The sequence below is a fragment of the Pelophylax lessonae genome (genome assembly GCF_965119305.1).
Source record: "Pelophylax lessonae genome assembly, chromosome: 7".
NCBI lineage: Eukaryota > Metazoa > Chordata > Amphibia > Anura > Ranidae > Pelophylax > Pelophylax lessonae.
Window position 1 is genome coordinate 217,731,567 of NC_138774.1, and position 24,569 is coordinate 217,756,135.

A 24,569-nucleotide genomic window follows, 5' to 3' on the forward strand; every position below is an offset into this window, starting at 1 on the left:
GATGTTCCACTGATTCTCAAGTACAGTTTGAAAATGTTTAAAAAGTTTGAAATTTATATCTGGATGGTGCAGGAAGGTATTTGAGAGAACTGTGTCCAGTGATATTATTTATTACCTGTAAAAATTACCTGTAAAAAATAACACCATCCTTTTTCTGCCTTCAGAATGTTGTACGAGAAACCAGAAGTCACTAAACCAAAGTGAGTTTTTTTTTGCTTCTTTTTTACCAAATTTTAACCAGATTGTCTCAATTCCTATAGCCAAAAGGAAAAAAGCTCTGATAGAAGGGTAACATTTCCTTAAACTCAGTGGTAGACATAGCCTGCATGGGGACTAGGGTAGATTTTGTGTAACAGCAATCACTCTTGATTTGTCTCTTGGAAGGGTGCTGCTGCCTGGGGGTCCTAATCCTCAGCAAACACTCCAGGATGCGGTTTTGTATCTGCAAGTTCTTCATACGTGTCTTACTTAGTGCCCCACCATACACTAGCCCAGGCAGATTCTCAAGTGTTGCTGGTTATAGCTTCATCACTTCCTGTGACCGTTTCAGTGCCAGCGGTCCTTAAATTGAGCCTTTAAAGGACAAATCAAGAGGTTTACCTCAATAATGACCCTAAATAGACTTTCTGTCCCTCTACTCCCTCACTGTTCTATTCTCTGCCGTGAGCAAAGAAAAGGCAATAAGCCCTGAAAAGAGCCTAAATGGGTCTGAGGACTTTTCTCCACCCCCCTGTCACAGCTCTATGGTCCTGCTGGGAGCAAAATAAGTCACATGCTCCTCTACAATATAAAAAAGGTTCAGAACAAAATAACCAGATCTGGGAATTAATAAAAGTCCAAGTTCTTGACAGGAGAACCACAAAGCCGAGGCAGCAATAAATTCATCCACGTGTAGAAACAGAAATCCGAAGGAAGTATAAAGGTGACTGTCCCTCCATCAAAAGATATCTTATGCGCTCAACTTAATGGATGAACCCCTGAATCACCAGAAGGTCATAAGCGCATTTCCCCCTATTTTGGGGTAAAGTGAAGACCAGCGATGCATACTTCTCACTCCAGACGATCATCCACATGCAGATAAAAAAAGATCTAAGTGCTCTGTGTTAACACTAATCCAGCTTTATTAAAATAAAAATGCCACTCACATTTAAAACAAACAGTAACAACCCAAACAGACAGAATGGAGCCTCGTGTAAACTCTGTCTTGTAGGATGGCAGCGGTTGACGTCATCAAATGCATCTCCTCCCCCCGTATGCGTTATGTCCAATGGGACTTGGTCAGCGGGGTGGAGCTACAGCATCACCCATTGTGTCTGCCATGGAGATACGGGACACCAGAAGTCACGGCTGCAACACTAGATCACCATGGCATAGAGGACAACAAAGAAAAGCAGTGAAAATGCCATCAGCTGGGAATAGAAAAATATTCCAAAACCAAGGTGCTCACAGATCAAGCCCACTATTGCAGCCTCAGGCATCGGTCACTAATAATAAAAAATATGTTTTAAAGCAATATTTTATTTTTAATACCGTATTTAATATACTATTTATAAGTGGGGGCCAATCAAAAAACCTCAACCACTTTACAAAAACGGATCCTAGATACAATATCTCACAAAAGTGAGTACACCTCTCACATTTTTGTAAATATTGTATTATATCTTTTCATGTGACTACACTGAAGAAATTACACTTTTCTACAAAGTAAAGTAGTGAGTGTACAGCTTGTATAACAGTGTAAATTTGCTGTCCCCTTAAAATAACTCAACACAGGCATTCATGTCTAAACTGCTGGCAACAAAAGGGAGTACACCCCTAAGTGAACATGTCCAAATTGCACCCAGTTAGCCATTTTCCCTCCCCGGTGTCATGTGACTTGTTAGTGTTACAAGGTTTCAGGTGTGAATGATGAGCAGTTGTGTTAAATTTGGTGCTATTGCTCTCAATCTCTTATACTGGTTACTGGAAGTTCAACATGGCACCTCATGGCAAGAACGAAGATTGCCAGGACCCTGAAACTGAGTTGCAGCACGGTGGCCAAGACCATACAGCGGTTTAACAGGAAAGGTTCTACTCAGAACAGGCTTCGCCATGGTCGACAAAAGAAGTTAAATGCATGTGCTCAGTGTCATATCCAGAGGTTATCTTTGGGAAATAGACATATGAGTGCTGCCAGCATTGCTGCAGAGGTTGAAAGGGTGGGATGGGTCAGCCTGTCAGTGCTCAGACCATACGCCGCACACTGCATCAAACTGGTCTGCATGGCTGTCGTCCCAGAAGGAAGCCTCTTCTAAAGATGATGCACAAGAAAGCCCACAAACAGTTTGCTGAAGACAAGCAGACTAAGGACATGGATTACTGGAACCATGTCCTGTGGTCTGATGAGACCAAGAAAAACTTATTTGGTTCAGATGGTGTCAAGCGTGTGTGGGGGCAACCAGGTGAGGAGTACAAAAACAAGTGTGTCTTGCCTACAGTCAAGCATGGTGGTGGGAGTGTCATGCTGACACTGGGGAGCTACAGTTTATTTAGGGAACCATGAATGCTAACATGTACTGTGATCTACTGAAGCAGAGCATGATCCCCTCCCTTCAGAGACTGGACTGCAGGGCAGTATTCCAACATGATAAACGACCCCAAAACATCTCCAAGATGACCACTGCCTTGCTAAAGGAGCTGAGGGTAAAGGTGATGGACTGGCCAAGCATGTCAACAGACCTAAACCCTATTGAGCATCTGTGAGGCATTTTCAAATGGAAGGTGGAGGAGCGCAAGGTCTCCAACATCCACCAGCTCTGTGATGTCATCATGGAGGAGTAAAAGAGGACTCCAGTGGCAACCTGTGAAGCTCTGGTGAACTCCATGCCCAAGAGGGTTAAGGCAGGGCTGTAAAATAATGGTGGCACACAAAATATTGACTCTTTGGGCCCAATTTTGACATTTCCATTCAGGGGTGTACTCACTTTTGTTGCCAGCGGTTTAGACATTAATGGCTATGCGTTAAGTTATTTTGAGGGGACAGCAAATTGACACTGTTATACAAGCTGTGCACTCACTTCTTTACATTGTATCAAAGTGCCATTTCTTCAGTGTTGTCACATGGAAAGGTATAATAAAATATTTACAAAAATGTGAGGGGTGTACTAACTTTTGTGAGATAATGTAGCTACAAGAAAACTTTTATCAAAAAAATGAACAAAAAACTATCTATCTGAAATAAAACAATTTTAATCTAACTCCACGTTTAACCCTTTAGGTGTCATAACTTTAGTCTAGAAAACCCAAAAGGATTCTCTCTGGCTAATAGGATGAAAACTCCCCCCCCCCCCCATGTTTGTTAACCCGTTCAATCCCCCAAAATCTCAAGCCACTAGGGTCCCTATCGTGGCAGTTTTTAAAATGTTTCAATATGCTATGCGATCTTAGGCCATTTTTAATGGTATTAACGTGTTCACACCTATGTATACTCCTCTACACCTTAAAGCAGGGCTCCTGTTAGAAATCAGGGGGGGCCCATACAGCCTACCTGAGTGGGGCCCCTTCCTCACAAAACAAATATCAAAAAATTGTATTCTGGTATATATATATATATATATATATACACACACACATATATACACACACACACACAGGTGCATCTAAAAAAATTAGAACATCATCAAAAAGTAAATTTATCTCAGTAATTCAATTCAAAAAGTGAAACTCATTTTATAGATTCCTTCCTCCTGATATATTTCAAGCATAATGAAACATAAAAGTGTAGCGCTAAGAGTATTGATGATCACAAAATTGATAAATAGTGTCCAAATGAATGGAAAAAACTACTAATCACAATGATGTGTATAACGAAAAAAAGAGTGTCAGTGTAGGGTTCGTGCTCCTCAATATTTTTCATCAAGCATAAATGAATATGTGGGAAGAAAAGAAAGCGAAGCCCATAGCGTAATCCCGTTTAAAAATAATATTCCACTTTATTAAAAAATATTACTCACAATATCTCAAGAATAGGCGCCCAGACGAAGTCTATTGAGACGAAACGTTGGCGACTCCAGACGCAACGTCCACACGCCCCCTGGAAAATAGCCGGCCTTCATTATCCTTTGCTACTTGGGATTGTTCGTGGGACGCCGCATCTCCATCCCCAGGTTCTAGCGATTTGACAAGCCTGTTTATTAAAAAATACTACTCACAATATCTCAAGAATAAAGTGGAATATTTTTAAACGGGATTACGCTATGGGCTTCGCTTTCTTTTCTTCCCACATATTCATTTATGCTTGATGAAAAATATTGTGGAGCACAAACCCTACACTGATCTGTTACATGCTTCTTGAGAAGTGGTCTACTTGCATCGATTAAGCATTCCTCTAACACCAGATCTTCAGCGGTCTTGATTAATAGCTGGGAGAAGCTGACTCATTAAGTTGAGCAGCCAAGGAAATCTGGTAAGCTGCTTAACATATCCCATCACCGAGGTGTTCCCTTCCTTCACATACCCTGGGTGTCACGGGTTGAATCACTTCTTGCAATATTGTGCACGTGGATTTATGATTTTATTTTATATCATTTATATTGGGACTCATTCATTTGGACACTCTTTTTTTCGTTATACACATCATTGTGATTAGTAGTTTTTTCCATTCATTTGGACACTATTTATCAATTTTGTGATCACCAATACTCTTAGCGCTACACTTTTATATTTCATTGTTAATTTGAGTCACTGTTGGTTGATTTTGTGTTGGCTGTTGATATATATTTATCAATTATTTATCATATTAGCGCGGAAATTTTTCTATCTTTTATATATTTCAAGCATGTATTTCTTTTAATTTTGATGACTATGGCTTACAGCTAGTGAAAACCCAAAATTCAGTATCTCAGAAAATTTGAATATTACATAAATATTTACAATATAAAAAAAAAAAAAAAGGATTTTGAATACAGAAATGTTGGCTTACTGAAAAGTATGTCCATGTACAGTATAGTATGCACTCAATACTTGGTCAGGGCTCCTTTTGCATAAATTACTGCATCAATGTGGAGTGGCGATCAGCCTATGGCACTGCTGAGGTGTTCTGGAAGCCAAGGTTGCTTTGATAGTGGCCTTCAGCTCATCTGCATTGTTGGGTCTGGTGTCTCTCATCTTCCTCTTGACAATACCCCACAGATTCTCTATGGGGTTTAGGTCAGGCGAGTTTGCTTGCCAATCAAGCACAGTGATACCATGATCATTAAACCAGGTATTGGTACCTTTGGCAGTGTGGGCAGGTGCCAAGTCCTGCTGGAAAATTAAATCAACATCTCCATAAAGCTGGTCAGCAGAGGGAAGCATGAAGTGATCTAGAATTTCCTGGTAGAGGGCTGCGCTGACTTTGGACTTGATAAAACACAGTGGACCCTCACGAGCAGATGACATGGCTCTCCAAATCATCACTGACTCTGGAAACTTCACACTGGACCTCATGCAACTTGGTTTCTGTGCCTCCCCACTCTTCCTCCAGACTCTGGGACATTGATTTCCAAATGAAATGCAAAATTTAATTTATCCAAAAAGAAGACTTTGGACTTTTTTCTCCTTGGCCCAGGTAAGACGCTTCTGACGTTGTCTCTGGTTCAGGAGTGGCTTGATACAAGGACTGCGACCGTTGTGGCCCATGTCCTGGATACGTTTGTGTGTGGTGGCTCTTGAAGCACTGACACTAGCAGTAGTCCAATCCTCCCTCAAATTCTTGAATGGCCTTTGCTCCACAGTCCTCTCAAGGCTGTGGTTATCCCTGTTGCCTGTGCACCTTTCTCTACCACACTTTTATTCTAATCAAGTTCCTCCACCCAATACTTGCTCATCCATGTCTTTGTGGACCTTGCTTTGTGCACTGGTCCAAACCATTTGGTTTTGGGGGGGGGGGGGGGTTATGGTGTTGGATTGTCTTTCTGGGGTTGGGCTTGGCCCCTTGGTTCCAGTGAAGGGAACGCTTAAGGCATCGGCATACCAAGACATTTTGGACAATTTCCTGCTCCCAACTTTGTGGGAACAGTTTGGGGTTGGCCCTTCCTGTTCCAAAATGACTGCTCACCAGTGCCCAAAGCAAGGTCCATAAAGACATGGATGAGTGAGTTTGAGGTGGAGGAACTTGACTGGCCTGAACAGAGTCCTGACCTCAACCTGATAGAAAAACTTTGGATGAATTTGAGTGGAAACTGCAAGCCAGGTCTTCTCATCCACTTCAGTGCCTGACCTTACAAATGCGCTTCTGGAAGAATGGTCAAACATTCCCATAGACACAATCCTAAACCTTGTGAACAGCCTTCCCAAAATAGTTGAAATTGTTATAGCTGCAAATGGTGAGCCAACTCAATATTGACTCCTACAGACTAAAACTAGGATGCCCTAGGGCCCTTATACACGGGGTCCTGCCCAGTGTATAGACAGGCCTTAGCCCATCGCAGCCCTGAGACCTGTCCTCTCTGGGCTTAGGACAGCTACCCTGGCACACCTGTTTACCCTGATTACTCACTTTTCTCCATCATACGGTTGGAGGACTTTATTCCCTAGGTGAGGGCCTGTGAATATACAGATGTCCACAGAGGATGGCAGAGACTGATGAATTGAATCGGCAGGAGTGCAGTTGCAAGGGCATGCTGAGAAGTCACTTCAGGTGGCAGACAGATAATGTGGTCAGAAAACAGGCAAGAGGGTAATTCAAGCAGAAGGCAGAGACATTGCCAAAAAAACAGTCCAATGGTCAAATACAAGCAAGGGTCAGTAACAAAGCAGGCAGAACAGACACAAGCAAGTACTAGATACAAGGCAGCCAGTGAGGCACATGATAAACCTATCACAAGCATCAGGTGCAGGGCCTATAAAAGCCTAAATCTGATGAAGCAGGATCAATAGAAGGAATGCAAGAACACGTAGGCAGAAAGAATGGCCTAGCAACATGATGCCAAGATTCAGAGTTGCAGTCATTGCCAGAACACAGAAAGCCACAGATAACTAAAACAGAAAAGAGGAGCCTAACAGTGTGGCCACATTCACCAGCCAACAGGACACTGGCCAGCATGGCCAGAAGAATCAGCAGTTTGGAAATTGCCTAATCTGCGTGGAACACACCAGTGGAGGAGCTCCATAAAGCTGTCCAGACCAGGTAAGTCTTTACATTTCCATATGGAACCTCCTCCAACTATGCTTTTTATAGGCAGGCTATGACCCTAGAATTCCATGTTTTATTTTTGCTGCTGTCTGCCCTACCCTCTGGCCATAGAATTTCCCCCTCCATTTGCTTCTGCCTGCCATTCCTCCTGTATTGGGGGAAGGGTGGGCAGCCTAATGGCTGTATGTTTTTCCCCTGCAGTTATGATTCTGTTGCCATGACTACAAAGTATAAGGCCCCGTTCACACTGGGGCGACGCTACTTACCGGGATGACCTCATAGGTCGCGGCGCGCTGCTCGCACCGCGACCTCGGAGCGGCCGGCACGGACTTCATAACATTGAAGTCTATGCAGGTCGCTCCGGGTCGCCCCAAAAAAGCTCCGGACACTTTTTCTAAGTCGGAGCGACTTGTGTCGCTCCTATTAGAACGGGTCCGCAGCTTCTCTATGGAAGGCGACCTACGGCGACCTGTCAGGCGACCAGGTCGCCTGACAGGTCGCCCCAGTGTGAACGGGGAATAATAAATATACAGCCTATAAAATATAGGTATACAAATGCTTGGACCGAACCGTCTGCTCATCCCTATTCTACAATAGCTGTATATACAGAGGTCATTTAAAATCTTCTTCACATTAAAAAAAAAAAAAATGAATTTGTTTAATGCTAATAGTGTGGGAACAGGTGCAATTTCAGTTTTTTTTCTTAGATTACACAAAATAATTTTTATGTAAATATAATTTTTTCTAACCTACAGGAGATCAGATGTGATGACGGTGACACCTTGGCTCGCTCCAATTGTATGGGAAGGTACCTTTAATATAGATATGATCAATTCTCAGCACCACAAGGCTGGCACTCGCATTGGTCTCACAGTATTTGTTATCAGAAAGTAAGTTAAAAATCATCATTTATAACATTATAGCTACAGCATACCTTGTTCAGATATAATAAGGTCATATCATTCACTAAACGTATAAACCACAATGGTGCCAATTTACAAAACATTAATGTTTGCAGCAAGCTGACTATTGTGCATTATTTGTATTTGGGTCAGGTTTATTTACTGTACCATGTTTTTATAGCTCATTATAGGTGTTGAGGGCGTATATTTTTCAGTCAATTTGCAAAAATTATTGTGTGGATTTTTCATGTTGACAGGTTCCGATTGATGGTAAATGCTAAGTGAGGAAAAAAACACTTTTAATAATTAAAGTGTAACTAAAGACAAAACTTTTTTCTTTAGTTTTGGATAAAGGAGAGATTGGCTCTGCCTCTCTCACTTGCATGGAGATCATCCACTGGGGTTGTCAGCATCTGCACTGCACTCCGGGCACCTGCATCTCCCTTCTCCCCATCCTGCACTCAGTGGGAGACACTCAGGAGATCAGATCTGTGGGAGCTGTTGCGAGATAAGCTGTCACTTGTAAACACAGAAGCCAGTCTTCTGTGTTTACAAGTATTAATGGTGAGCAGGGAGCAGAAGGCCTGAGTAAGAGGTGGTGGGACTGAGTTCCACCAAGTTCCAGCTGAAAAAAAACCCTGCTCCTGTCTCTATGGAGAAGCAGTGTTGTCACCCTAGGATAGAAAGTTTATTAGGACTACAGGATACTTCCCCTTTTCTTTATGGCAAAGGAAGGAGGTTTTCTGCAGTCCTAACACACTTCCTGATATCATTCTTTAAAATAACACTGCAGATGATACAGACACAGGACAGCATCACATTTGTGTCAGGGTCAACAGCCATTTTTTTCACTTATCAAACAGCTATAAAAAAAAAAAAAAAAACCACAACAATATATCCCCTCCTGGATCAATCGATCCGAACACTGAAGAAAAAAAAAAACCCCAATCTAAATACCCATTTTTACTTAGCTTAACCCACAGCAACAGGGCACCGCAGCCCTGAAACTTCTCTTTTGTTTTTCTTCCTGCTTGTGGTCCTTCTTTAGGTGTCACTGCCCATGTGACGCGGATACTTCCTGTTGGATGACTGCTGATGGGGTCCTCTCAGAAGATAATCAATGTCATCACAGGGGACTCCATCACAGCAATGATTTGGCAGTCCCCCACGATGGTCAGGGACCTGAATGGGGGACTTGGGTGAGTATTGTTGGATTCATAAGGTTAAGGGGTTAAAAAAGACTATCATCGTAGGTTAAATGGGGTTGGCTGAAGCAGTGTTAGAAATTTAGATTTGTCCTGAAATGGGGCATTAACAGATTTAAAAGTAGCACATAAGAGAAGTTCATTGTTAGGGTTTGCATATGCATTAAAGTGAAATTATAATAGTTTAGGTTTAATTTTATTTAACAATTTAAACGTTTAAAATGCCAATATACAGTGGGGAAAATAATGATTTGATCCCCTGCAGATTTTATAAATTTGCCCACCCACAAAGAAATGAAAGATCTATCATTTTTATCATAGGTGTATTTTTAATGACAAAGACAGAATATCAGTCAAAAACCTGTAAAAAACACATGATACAAATGTTAAAAATTTGGTTGCATTTCAGTGAGTAAAATAAGTATTTGATCCCCTACCAACCAACAATAATTCTGGCTCCCACAGATTGGCTAGAGTAGGTGCTCATGTGGTAGATTAGTCCTGTCAATTTAAGAAGGTGCTCCTAACGATAACACGTTATATGCATACAAGACACCTTTCCACAGAATCTTTCTAACGTTAAAACATCACCATCATGGGCAAGACCAAAAAGCTGTCAAAGAACATCAGGGACAAGATTGTAGAACTGCACAAGGCTGGAATGGGCTACAAGACTATCAGAAAGAAGCTTGGTGAGGATACAATCTCTGTTGAAGTGATTATTCACAAATAAAAGAAATACAAAATTACCATCAATCACCCTTTGTTCATGCAAGATTTCGCCTCAAGGGGTAAGGATGATCATGAGAAATGTGGGGGATCCGCCCAGAAGTACACGGGAGGAGCTTGTAAATAATCTCAAGGCAGTTGGGACCACAGTCACCAAATAAACCATTGGTAACACAATACGTCACCATGGATTAAAATCCTGCAGCATGTTGGCAGAGTATAATATAATAATATGATATATTATGATAATATGATGCACTGGAAGCTTCTTGAATATAGGAAAACAACTTTACTTTCATGGAGGATAGTGGAACATGTCTTCATATCATGGAGACAGGAACTGAACATACCTTTACATGGAACATGAAGCAGAAGCATACAAGAACATTTACAGAGAAAGATTTTACTTCCCCTCATATATAATAAAAATTTAAATGTACATTACACTATAATACTAGAGCGCCACCTGCTGCATAGATAGGTATAATGCATACATATGTTGTTCACAGTGTATAAAAGCAAATTTGCTGTTGTTCTTCCAACAACTCTTCTCAACATCATGTGCTTTGTCAAATTATATTCCGCTTCTTCTGGATATAACTATGACATCCCTTTGACAAAGGCTTGGAAAGTGCATCAGCAGTCATCTCCTCTGGCGGGAAGTATTGAATGTCAATAACACCTTGCTCTTGATTTTCCCTCAGTAGGTGATACTTGAGGTTGATGTATTAGGTTCTAGGATTGTGAAAAACTAAATTAATACCCGCGCTGGTAGATCAATACAAAAGTGAATAAATATATAAATAAATTAGTGTGGATTAAATAAAGTGCATGGAAAAGATGCAGCTGCTGCAACTCTAAGCAAACCTTAGGATAATATTAAAGACCAAATTTAAGCAGCGCTAGCATTAGTGTCAATAATCATGTGAAATCAAATTATCAATTCATCAAACTAACTAAAATACATATGTAAAATACTTATAGTGAACAAATTAAAGTGCTACAGTGCTGAAAAATAATACAAAGTTCATTAAGGTGAACTGAAATGCGAATGAATAGGAAAAACAGTCCTTAATCGTGATCCAAAGTAAGGTGCTCAAGTGCTGGAGTATATACAAGGTGCTTGAAAGTGATAGGTGACCCCTCTCGGTTCCCCACTCACCAAATCGCCAGAATTTTTGAGCCTTGGATTTATATTGCACATTAGCCCTTTTGCCAGGATCTTAAGGATATTTCTCCATATAGCCTTTGGTAGGATATGTTAGGATCCGCTGTGACTTCAGAAGAACATTGTGTTGATTTACTACATCAGGAAAGTGCAAAATCTGGTGCAACCCTGCCCTTCTGGATATAACTATGACATTCCTTTGACAAAGGCTTGGAAAGTGCATCAGCAGTCATCTCCTCTGGCGGGAAGTATTGAATGTCAATAACACCTTGCTCTTGATTTTCCCTCAGTAGGTGATACTTGACGATGTATTAGGTTCTAGGATTGACACTTTCTGATTGAGTAAGCATTATACATCCCTGGTAGTGATGAGCCGAACACCCCCCAGTTCGATTCGCACCAGAACACCGCGAACAGAGGAAAAGTTTGTTCGAACAAACGAACCCCATTGAAGTCTATGGGACGCGAACCTCGAAAATCAAACGGCACATTAAGGTCTTGGAGTGGCCTAGCCAGTCTCCAGACCCTAATTCTATAGCAAATGTATGGAGGGAGCTGAAACTTCAAGTTGCCAAGCGACAGCCAAGAAACCTTAAGGATTTAGCAGCAGCAGGCGTGCGACTGACGTAGGGCTACGTCAGTTCACGCAGGAGGGGCTGTCTGCCGCATTAAAACTGCAACGGGCGGTCCTTAAGTGGTTAAAAACACTTTATTAAAATAAGCAGCACACTTACATAGACGTAAGCATGAAAAAGCATGGGTAGGTAACACCCGGGACCAAGCAGAAGTAATCAGTGTGAGGCTGTAGACATCACTGAGCAAAACAAAAACTGAGGATGACAGGGAGTCAGCCAGCTCCAAGTATCGATATTAACATCAGCATTCTAGGCTGCACATGAGGATGACAGCTGTCAAAATGCATGGTGGATGTCGGGAAAGGGGGGTGTGCATGATGCGTTTCCAGGGACTTGCCCTCTTCTTTAAATGCTGTCTGACACCCTATCATCCTCAGTCTCTGTTTTGCTGAGTGATGTCTACAGCCTCACACTGATTACAGCTGCTTAATCCCAGGTGTTCCCTATTCATGCAGTTTCATGCTAACTTCTATGTAAGTGTGCTGCTTATTTTAACCACTTAAGCCCCGGAAGATTTTACCCCCTTCCTGACCAGGGCCTATTTTGCGATTCGGCGCTGCGTGAATTTAACGGACAATTGCGCGGTCGTGCGACGCTGTACCTAAACTAATTTGACGTCCTTTATTTCGAACAAACAGAGCTTTCTTTTGGTGGTATTTGATCACCTGTGCGATTTTTTGATCATGCGCTATAAACAAAAAAAGAGCGACAATTTTGCAAAAATAACAATATTTTTCAAAAAAATTAAAAAATAAGAACACATAGTGTTCAAATAAATGTTTGGGACTTTGCGTGAGTTGTAACCAGAATGAACATAATAATTAGAAGGGGACATAAATAATGCAAAAAAAAAAAAAAAGACATGATAAAACCATAAAAATATTTTAGAAATGATGACAAAATATTTTTAGGATTTTATCATGTCATTTTTTTTTTTTGCATTATTTATGTTCCCTTCTTATTTGTCTTGTATCTATTGTACTCTATGTTATCTGCCATGTACAGCTTAATAAATGCATAATGATCAACCCTATGCTTCTATATGCTTACCAGCAGATGTATATGTGATATTGTATATGTGATATTGTCATCATTATGTTCATTCTGGTTACACCTCACGCAAAGTCCCAAACATTTTTTTGAACACTATGTGTTCTTATTTTTTCATATACATAGGGATGGAGACTCAATGGCAGGAGTTTCATTTAAAGTCCCATTTCCCTTTCTTTCCCCTTTTCCACATCCCCTTCCCCCCCCCTTTTCCCTTACGCCCTTTTTATTACATTAACAATATTTTTCACAATTTTTATATGACATTCCCAAAAAAAAATAAAATGTAAAAATCTAAATTTTTTACAATTTTAGGCCGATTTGTGTTATGCTACATATGTTTGGTAAAAAAAAAAAAAACGCAAAAAGCGTATTTTGATTGGTTTGCGCAAAAGTTATTGCGTTTAATAACTAAGGGAAAGATTTTTGTCATTTTTGTTGTTTTTTTTTTTTTTTTTTGCGGGACTGGGACATTGCGGCGGACAGATCGGACCCCTAACTGACATTTTTGACACTTTTGGGGTTACCAGTGACATTACTGCTGTAATCAGTGCTATATATATATGCACTGTTACTGTAAAAATGACACTGGCAGTGAAGGGGTTAACTTTTTTTGAGAGGGAGGGGTTAAGTGTGTCCCTAGGGGTGTGATTCTAACTGTGATTGGATGTGGCTTGATGTGTAAAAACAGAGATCAACGGTCCTACATAGCAGAACCGTTTGATCTCCATTCTTACACAGGGAAGAATGACAGGCAGCTTTGTTTACATTAGGCTCTTTCTCCCGGTGTAACGGACGATCGTGAGTGCCCGGCGGACATCGGGTCCGCCGGGCACAAGCGCGGGGGGGTCCGTGACCGAGCGGGAGCGCGCCTTCGGGGGCGCACGCTCGCTTCCTAGAGCCTCACAGGCTAGCGACATAGTCCTACGTCGCTTTGCCGGTGAGGGGCTGACCGCTGCAGTAAATAGTCGTGCGGCGGTTAATAAAGTGTTTTTAATTTGATACCTCAGTGCCCTGCTATCCATGTTCTTCCACATTGAGGTGATCTTACCCATATCTTCTGCGGGAGCTGCAGAGGTTCCAGTCTCAGCCCCTTCTCCTGTTCATCCATCCAGTTGCCTCATCCATACCTCTACCCTGTTGATGGTCTACAGATACAGATGAAAGTTCCAACAGACCAAGGGACTTTGCACTTCTCCTAGGAGCGCCGTATGTACTGTGTACTTGTACACTCTTTGGATTTTCTTTAATAGTTGGACACTGATGATAATGTTGTTGTACTCAATCACAATAGTGTCACTTTGCTGAAGAGATCAGTCATTTGGACATTGCTTGTAAGTTGTTTTATGGTCCTTAAAACAGGCATACCCTATGGAAAACAATCAGTGGATATATATATATATATATATATATATATATACTGGGTGTATTGATCACTATGCATGTATAAAGACATGCATCTGTTTGTAGCACATTAGCTGCTAAATATAAAGTGTAATCCAAGTGTCCTTACCCAGAATAGTCCAGATCTGTGGCCATAAACATATATAGAGTTCCTGTATAGTTAATAAATTGAGGCCTGTAAGGAAGAATGACCTCAGTTAATCTGCAGAGTGACAAACGGTACAGACAGGTATACCTGCTCCTCATATATTCCTTTCTCGTTTACCTTTGTTCTCACATTGTTACGCTCAATGCATGCACAAGACCGCTGTGTGCGGCAATGGTGTGCTTATATCCGCTCCAATCTGGCACATCATATCCGGCCAGCCGGCCCTGAAATGATGTATGCTGTACCTGATCCCTAACTGCGCATGTGCCGGATTTCGGCGCATGTACAGTACCGATACTGAAACCCAACAGAGTAGGGTGGAAGTTCCGCTCACAGGTGCATCAGGTGAGGGAGGTAAGTGGGGAAAGAAACTCCCCACAAAACAACTTCCACAAGGGATCGCACACTCTCCCCCAGGAGACTGAAGGGGGCCCCCCGGTGGTGGAAAATTGAAATACCAGGAGGAAAAATCCGGTGTAAAGTGATGCTCCACAAAGACCAAAACGATACACAATATAGTCCCAACATAGATGTACTACACATTTTAAAATGCAAATAGTGAAAGACAAACAAAACAAATCAGAAAGATAGTAAGATAGTTTTCAAGAAAATTTTATAGCACACAATTTTCTGGCCGTCCAAGTCCAGGGTTCTTAACATACAGTATGCACGGGCTGATACACCGAACATCCAAATACAGACCGCAATGGGACCATAGTCAACAGGCCTATAAGTATTGCTTGTATTGACTAGCAAAGGGCCAGATTGTGTGAGAGTACCCTGAAGGTGGATTGTTTTCATAATTGAAGTAAATAAAAACAACCAAATCATGAAAAAAAGTCCTTTGTTGAGAACAAAAAAACAATGGCCCATAATGAAAATCCCTTGTCAATTATATAGTTCAGGGAATTAGTTAATTCCAGTGAGTGACCCCTGATGATATTGACCCACCACCACAACATCCCGCTACACCCAGCAATTTTTACCAGTCACAAATTACAGATCCTAACTGGCTTCTATATGGTAACATTCCGCTGGGAATTCTGGGTGACATCATTGACCACATGCAGTCAATCAAGTAAAGGGGTGGGCAGAAGGAGCAGCTGCCCTGGGCACAGCGGAGCAAGGAGACAGTGAATGGACACTGGTGAGTAAACCCAAACTACAACATGCATTACCAGGGGGAGAGGGGGTGCAGATTCACATCCCTGTCATGGGTGCTAGACAAACCTGTCCCAGTAATGATGTCAATGACACTACCCAGAATCACTACCAGGTAGTTTACATACAGAAGCCACCAGGCATCTCTCATATTTTTAGCGGCAGTAGTGCTACCACTGATAAATGGCAGTCTTCTGACTAATATTTTTGTACATTCACTGAACAGCAAACTCATGGTTAACACAAACCATATCCCTAGATAGATCCCATGATAGAACTTTACCATGAATTTTGGATGGCACAGTCAACCATGTTTACAGAAATAGATTTTTGGAAGTATTCCTGAGCCTATGCAGTGATGTCCATCTCAGAATAATGCCAGGTTTTTCCCCCTTAATAACCAGGCCATATTTTGTGATTCAGCACTGCGTTACTTTAACAGAAAATTGCGCGGTCGTGTGACGCTGTACTTAAAATAAAACTGATGTCCTTTTTTTCCCCCAAATAGAGCTTTCTTTTGGTGGCATTTGATCACCTGTGCGATTTTTATTTTTGGGCTATAAACAAAAAAAGAGCGACAATTCTGAAAAAAATATATATTTTTTTTTACTTTCTGCTATATAGCATTCTAAAAAGAAGAAAAATTATAATTTTTTTAACATTTTAGGCCAATTTGTTTTCTGCTACATATTTTTGGTAAAAGAAATCGCAATAAGCGTATTTTGATTGGTTTGCGCAAAAGTTATCGTGTCTACTAACTACGGTAAAGATTTGTCATTTTTATTGTTTTTTTTATTTTTTACTAGTAATGGCAGCGATCTGCGATTTTTAGGGGGACTGCAACATTGCTGCAGGCAGATCGGACCCCTAACTGACATTTTTGACACTTTTGGGGGTACCAGTGACATTACTACAGTAATCAGCGCTAAAAATATGCACTGGTTACTGTAATAGTGACACTGGCAGGGAAGGAGTTAACATTGTGGGTGATCAAGGGGTTAAAAGTGAGCTTAGGGGAGTGATTCTAACTGTGGGGGGGCATGGCTTCTGAAATGATCATAGAGACCTGTGATCCTATATAGAAGGATCACAGGGGGTCTGTGAACATTCCAGGGAGAACGGTCAGCTGTGTTTACAACAGCCGATCGTCCTTCTCTCTCAGCGGGGAACGATCGTGGTTGTCAGGGGGCAATCAGCTCTGCTTGACCCGTGCATTGGCTTCCCCGCTGCCAGGGGGGGGGGCAGGAGCGTGCTTCCCGCCGGCAGCGAGCGCTCGCTCCCTAGCTGCCCGCTTGTGACCGATGTAGACCTACGTCGATTCACGCAGCAGAGCCACATTGCTGCAGTAAAAAGGCGCCGGCCGATCAGGAACCGGTTAATGCAGTGCCATCTGAGGACCTGAAGATCACGGGCATCCAATATTGCGTTTCAGCCTTGTCTCTTGCCAAAAGAGATTTCTCCAGATTCTCTGATTCTTTTGATATTATGTACTGTAGATGATGATATATTAAGTCTTTGCAATTTTACATTGAGCAACATTATTCTTTTTTTTTTTTACTTTATTTTTATTTGCATATAAAATTTAAGTTTACAACAGTATTTTTCAAATTAAGGTTCACACTTTACATGTTAATGTTATGTAGAAAGACAATACAGTGATTCATATACTAAGATCTCGTAAATATTTTCCCTTTTCCTCCCTCCCCCCCTTCCCAAAATTCCTCCCCTTCTTGCCAACAACTTCCGTTCTACAGTGCCTCCCCATGGTAGATATGCTTAACTATTTATTTCAATATATTTAGTTGATTTTTTAAATTCTTTCCATTTTCCCCATTTTCTTTTCATGTTTATTGGAATTTCCTCTTGTGTGTTACATATATATTCCATACTAAAGTTGTTATTTATCTTTTTACACCATTCCTTTATTTTCGGGCTCTCCTTTTCTCTCCACTTTTTTGGTATGGTTCCCTTTGCTATATTCAACAAAGTTGGTACAAGAGTCATATTATATTTTTTTAAAGGTGTTATTGTTTTGTGAAAAAGACAGACCCATGGATCGTTTGGAATTTTTATTCCAGTGATTTCTTCAATCAGTTGTCTAACTTCTAGCCAGAAATCTTTTATCTTGGGGCAATCCCAAAATAGATGGTACATTGAACCTATGTTGCCACAATCCCGCCAGCATTTGTCTATCTTGTTTGGTTGGTATTTATTTATTACTTCTGGAGTGATGTACCACCTAAGCAGACATTTATAATTTAATTCTGTTGTACTTACGTCTGTGGCTGTGGATCCGACCATCCTTAGTACAGTCTCAAGTTCCTGTCCTTGCAAGTGTGTCCCAATTTCTTTTTCCCATTTTACTATATATGGAGGTTTTTCCAGACTGTGCCATTCCGTCAGCATTTTGTAGATCTGAGAAACTCCATGCCTTTGCGTGGAAGAATAACTCAGTTTCTCGATGTTATTAAGATTTTTATCCGACCTAATCGGCTGTGGTAATGAGCTGACAAAATGTCTCAGCTGGAGATATCTCCAATCATCTATTTTTATATTTTTATTTTCTTGTTTTAGTTTCTGAAGTGTTTTTATGTGACCTTTGTGTAGGATGTCTTTTAATTGAGTGTTCCCTATCCAATTTCCACCCTTTTCTTCTTTCCCTGGTGGGAAGTATTTAGTGCCATTTAATGCTATCATTGGTGAGTTGTATTCCCATTTCAATTGTTTGTTAATCCCATCCCATATTTTATAAACTACCTTTGTCAGTTCGTGTGCTCCCTGTATTTCCCTATATTTTGGTGGTATCCATATTGTTTTGTGTAAGTGATTATTATTTTGTGCACGTTCTATCTCTACCCATCTTTTTCCCCCCTTTTCTATTTTTGTCCAGTCCACCATTCGTGTAATAATTACCGCCTTATAGTACCTTTCTATATCTGGAGTTGCTAATCCTCCTTGTGTTTTACTTCTTGTAAGGATCTTGTACTGTATTCTGGGTTTTTTCCACTGCCATATATATTTTGTCAATAAAGTTCTTATTACCCTGAAGAAAGTTGCGGGGATGTTTATTGGCAACAAGGAGAAGGTGTATAAGATTTTTGGCAAAATAAACATCTTAACAACGTTATTTCTTCCGATCCATGATATTTGACCATTTGATTTCTTTCTTATATCTGTTTTTATTTCGTTCAGTAACGGTATATAATTAGCTTGGTATAGTTTTCCAGTTTGTGGTGTTAAATATATCCCTAAGTATTTTAATTTTTCTTTTGTCCACGTATATGGGAAGTATGTTTTTATTGTTTGTTCTTCCTGGATATTTAACCTTATATTCAAAATCTCTGATTTTATTGGGTTTATTTTAAAGTTTGACAACTTTCCATACTCTTTTAACTCCTTTTGAATGTTTGGAAGAGTAATCCTTGGATTTGTAACGATGAATAATAAATCGTCCGCATAGGCTGCGATTTTGTGTTCGTCTTGGTTTACCGTTACTCCTTTTATGTCTTTATTTTGTCTAATTTTTGCCAATAATGGTTCCAGGGTTAATACGAACAATAGGGGTGATAAGGGACACCCCTGTCTCGTCCCGTTACTCATTCCAAATTTCTCTGATAGGCTTCCGTTTATTTTAATTTTTGCCGTAGGGTTATTATATAATGCCTCTATCCATTGCCTCATTCTTGACCCAATCCCTAAATTTTTTATGGTTTCTTTCATGAAGTCCCAATCCACCCTATCAAAAGCCTTTTCGGCATCAATTGATAACAGGATGGAGGGGACTTCATATTTTTTTGTTTTTTGTAACAGAAGTAGGGTACGAATCACATTATCCTTCCCTTCTCTGCCTGGAACGAATCCAGTTTGATCCGGATGGATCCACATTTTTAGTAACTCTTTTAGTCTTGTTGCCAAGATTTTCGCAAATAATTTTGTGTCTGCGTTTAACAACGCAATTGGCCTATAACTAGAACAGAGGGTTTGATCTTTCCCTTCTTTCGGTATTACCGTAATGTATGCCATTAGAGATTCTTCTCTTAGGTCTTCCTTCCCTATTTTATTCAAATATTTTTGCATTTTTGGAATTAATATTTCTTTGAATCTTTTATAGTACTTTATTGTGTATCCATCCGGACCTGGACTCCTTCCATTTTGAGTAGTTTTTAATGCTTCTCTTATTTCATTTTCCGTAATTGGAGCTTCAAGAAGTTCCAATTTATCTTCTGGAATTTTAGGCAGATCTGCTTCCTTAATATATTTTTGGATATTTATTATTTTTTCCTGTCTTATTTTCGGGGTTTCTTCCTTTCGGACATTGTATAAAGTGCTATAAAAGGCATGAAAGGCTTGGTTGAGTTGATTATTTCGTTTTTACTGTTTTTGATTTTTTCTATGTAATTTTTTGATTTTTTTCCTCATCAGTAATCTCGCTAGGGATCTTCCTGGTTTATTTCCAAATTTGTATCTGTATCTAGCAATCTTATTGAAATGGTTTCTAGATTCCTCTTCCAATAGATCTTTTAATTCATCTCTTTTTATTATAAGGTTTTTCTCTATTTCTTTTTTAAATTCTTTTTTATGTTTTTGTTCTAGATCGTATATTTCTTTTATAAGTGTATTAATTTGATTAGTCCTCTCTTTCTTTTTTCTTGACGCACTGGATATTAATATTCCTCGGATATAAGCTTTGTGTGCCTCCCAGAGTGTAGCAGATGCTATTTCTGGTGTGTCGTTCTTTTGAAAATAAAACTCTAGTTCTTTTTCTATTTTATTTCCTATTTCTTCCTCTAAAATTAGTTCTTCATTTAACCTCCATGTTCCCATACTTTTGTGGTGGATCGGTATCTTAATTGTTAAAATTAGAGGTGCGTGGTCTGACAATGTGATTGTGCCTATTTCTGTACTTTCCATAAATTCTAGTAGACGATGGTCAATAAAAAAATAGTCCAGTCTTGAGTACATCGAGTGTATTGAGGAGTAATAAGTGTAGTCTCTTTTTTTTGGATGTTGAATCCTCCATGCATCTACTAGTTGGTTCTGATGTAGTTTTTTCCTTATTTTCCTTAGTTTTTGTTCTCCCAGCATCCTTACACCCGATGTACTGTCGACACTTGGGTCAATACAGAAATTTATATCCCCTGCCATTATCACATAGCCTTTTTTAAAGCTCTCTAGGTCATATAGGATTCTCCCCAGATATTCACTTGGTTTTTTGTTTGGATTGTAGATATTGGCTAATGTCAACTCCATCCCCCTTATTTGACCCTTAAGAAAAATATATCGGCCATTCGGATCTGTTTTCATTTCTTCTAGGGAGAATTCTATATTTCTTGCTATTCCTATTGCTACCCCTCTTGCACGCTCTATTGGTGAGTCCCCATAGTACCATTTAGGAAAGTGTTTGGAAAAAAGTTTTATATTCGAGTGGAGAGAAATATGCGTTTCCTGCAGAAAAGCTATATTTGCTGCTTCTCTCCTCAACTCTTCCAATATTTTATATCTTTTTATATGGGAATTTAATCCTCTTACATTATATGTTATTATTTTTAGTTGTTCATCTTTCATTTTTATCTTTTCTACTCGAGCCAGCTCCTCCTTGAACACGGAAGCGCTGGATCGATTTAAATTCCGCTAACAGCATTCTACCCATGTTGTTGGACTGACAAACTTTTAAAATTTCTTTTCCTTTTAGGCAGTGGGGAGTTTCCCTATCTCTACCCCTCCTCCCATCCCTCCACCTCCCCCCCCCCCCCCGCCTCCCTCCCTCTCCGTCTCATATTGATATTCTTTTGATCCACTTTTGATCTTAGGGTATTTAGTTGTTTCTTTGGGTCATTCTCCCTGATACCCATTTTCTTTTGGGGTGGTGCTCTAATGGATTAGCACGTTCTATCTCCTTCCTCAATTGGAAGGACATTCCGGCCTTTGGGGGGGCTATCCTATTTCCTTTATATAGCTTACCTCCCTTCCCCTCCCTCCCTCTCCCTCACCTTCCCTCCACCCCCCAGCCCCTCCTCCCTCCCTCAGTCCTCCCACACAGTTCATGTCAATACATGGATAAGAGAGAACCTCACAGAGTATGGCAGAAAGGGAAAGGGGAAGAAAAAAAAAAAAAAATTCTGATTTGACAATTTTCAGATGCAGCTTTTCACAGATTGGTGAACCTCTGCCCATCTTTATGCCTAGACACTCCTACTCTCTAAGATGCTCTTTTATACCCAGTCATGTTACTGACCTGTTACCAATTGACCTACAGGGTGCAAACTATTCTTCCAGCTTTTCATTGTTAATACCACTGACTTATTTTGCCAGCTTTTTTTGCCCTGTCCCAACTTTTTTGAGACGTGTTTCTGTCCTCAATTTAACAATTACTTAATGTAAACAATTTACATGGTACATTTTCTCAGATGAATCATTTATTATGTTTTCTATTTTCTATTGTAAATAAAATATGGGCTTATGAGATTTGCAAATTGTTGCCTTCTGTTTTTATGTAGATTTTACATAGTGTCCCATCTCCTTTGGAATTGGGGTTGTATACTTTGTATTACATTGACGCAATATTATCTATGTCCCTTTGGAGATGCCAGTGGCTGCACTTGAGGTCCCATGAATCAAGAAAGTCGACCACCACTGCTATTAAAAGATTGTTAACGGTTTCATTGCATAATAAGCACTTCACTTGGCTCAACCAAATCAAAAACTTTTTTTTCACCTTGTTTTCTAGATATGTTCAGTTTATCAAGACTTTTCTGGAAACCGCTGAAAAGTTCTTCATGGTGGGACATAAGGTCAATTACTATGTCCTCACTGATCAACCCAGTAACATCCCTAACATAACGCTTGGTCGGGATAGAGAGCAGTTTGTCATTGAAGTCCCCTCCTACAAGAGATGGCAGGACATCACCATGAGACGCATGCAGATTATTCGAGATTATATCCAAGACCGATTCACCAATGAAGTGGACTATTTAGTCTGCCTTGATGTGGATATGAAATTTACTGACCACCTCGGAGCTGAGATCCTGGCTGATGTTTTTGGGGTTATTCACCCCGGTTTCTATGGAGAATCACGAAAAGCATTCACCAATGAACGTAGACCAGAATCTGCAGGATATATTCCAGAAGATGAAGGGGATTTTTATTACACTGGCAGCTTTTTCGGGGGAAAAATAGAGGAGGTCTATAAACTGACCAACCACTGCCACCATGCCATGCTAGCAGATAAGGAGAAGAACATGGAGGCTCGTTGGCATGATGAAAGCTATTTAAACAGATATTTCCTGTATTACAAACCTATGAAGGTCCTTTCTCCAGAGTATGCATGGAACTATTATTATGGTGACCCAAAAGTCGTACAGAAGAAGAGATTTATTAATATTGAAAAAGATTGGGCCAAGGTCCGAGACAGACGGGAACTTTCTCCAAAATGAGAACAAGACTTTTTTTATTATTTACACTCAGAAAATGTGTTAAGGAACAACATCAAGTTATTGGAACTAAATCTAAGAATTTTGTCCACGTGAACTATTTTCATAGCTCTTGTTTGTTCGTTGTTTGTTTTTTGACATTGAGAGACAGCATAACTCTCAGCATTATAATATAACTCATCATTTTCATAAAATATAACTATACTTCATTTTTTTTAGAGTGACTGCTTTTTTTTGCAGATTTCAAAACTGATTCAGTCTGTCTAAATTGCGATTTTAAAGTGGGTGGGATATGTGTGGTATACAGTTACTGTAATCCTAAAATTCATATAATATGGCTGGTTGTAACTCTCATTAAACTTCTGTGTCTAATTCTTAAACTGCCCTCAATCAATGCCTGATTTAATGTAGACCTACCTACTTATCGTTTATTTAAATAATTGTTGGAAGAATTTCAGGCTGGGAAACCGGTGTTTGCAGGAAAACAAGTAAGTTCGCTTTATTTCATGTGCACATGGGGAAATACGCTATGCAAGCAGGTGTATGCTAAAGGTTCAGTCTGCCTGTATGTAGTTCCTACCGATCCCCCATAGGGCTCAAGCTTTTATAGTAATGAATATGCATGAGACATAGATGTATCCTGGGCTACAACCTAGGTGTGACCATGACACTGGTCCAATCAGAGTCCACTTTCTTCTTATGGTGAATTGAGGGTTAGTTCAAACAGGCTTTAACCACAAATGTCTATTCGTTGATCAAAACAGGGAAGTAAGCCGTTGGTTTTCATCATGCTGTAACTCTATTCTTTTGAAATAAGCAGACCACCTGTTTCCGTTAGCAGACGTTTACCTCGGATAAGCACATTTCATTAATTACAAGTAAGCTTAAAGCATAACTCTAGATATATTTTAGGTTCACACAAAACATGGTTTATTCAATTTACCTGACATTTCCCTCCTGTTGAACCTACAATATATATATTTGGCTCAAATACATGTCTCAGGATTACAGAGATTACAGGGGAGGGTTTGACAGAAAGAGGTGGTGACAGAGAGATCAAGTGACATAGAGAGAGAGAGAGAGAGAGGAGGGGGTGACAGAGAGAGAGAGAGAGAGAGAGAGGGGGGAGGAGAGGGAGAGAGGAGGGGTGACAGAAAGAGAGAAGGGGTGACACAGAGAGAGAGAGAGAGAGAAGGGTTGACACAAAGAGAAAAAAGGGGGTGACAGGGAGAAAGAAGGGGTGACAGGTAGAGAGAGGGGCGAAAAAAAATTGTAGAGAAGGGGGCTATACCGGTGCTGGACAAACCCACTCTGAATGACACCACTAATATGATTGTATAAAAGTATTCATGTTAATATTAACAACAGTAAAATACCATACATACAACAGTAGAGTAAGAAGTGCATAAGTGCAAAAAAAAAAAAAGGGACTTCTTCCTCACACCAACCCAAACCCAGCCTCATATTAGGTGCATGATAAACATGCCCCCAAGTAGTTGCAGGAGGTCAGGGTGATCAGACGCAGATACTATTTACTGTATAAGAACCGGCTTTTGCAAGCATAGTTTATCATTACACTACAGG

At 40.2% G+C, this 24,569-nt stretch overlaps 1 protein-coding gene across 1 annotated transcript; it reads left to right on the forward strand.

Moving 5' to 3' along the window:
• Positions 1-165: 165 nt before the first annotated feature.
• LOC309559545 (histo-blood group ABO system transferase-like) lies at positions 166-22,989 on the forward strand (the record flags this gene model as incomplete). Its single annotated transcript, XM_082262846.1, has 3 exons — positions 166-200; positions 7,909-8,043; positions 22,283-22,989. The coding sequence occupies 3 exons, from the start codon at positions 166-168 to the stop codon at positions 22,986-22,988; spliced, it is 876 nt and encodes a 291-aa protein (XP_082118972.1). The 3' UTR covers position 22,989.
• Positions 22,990-24,569: the final 1,580 nt, after the last annotated feature.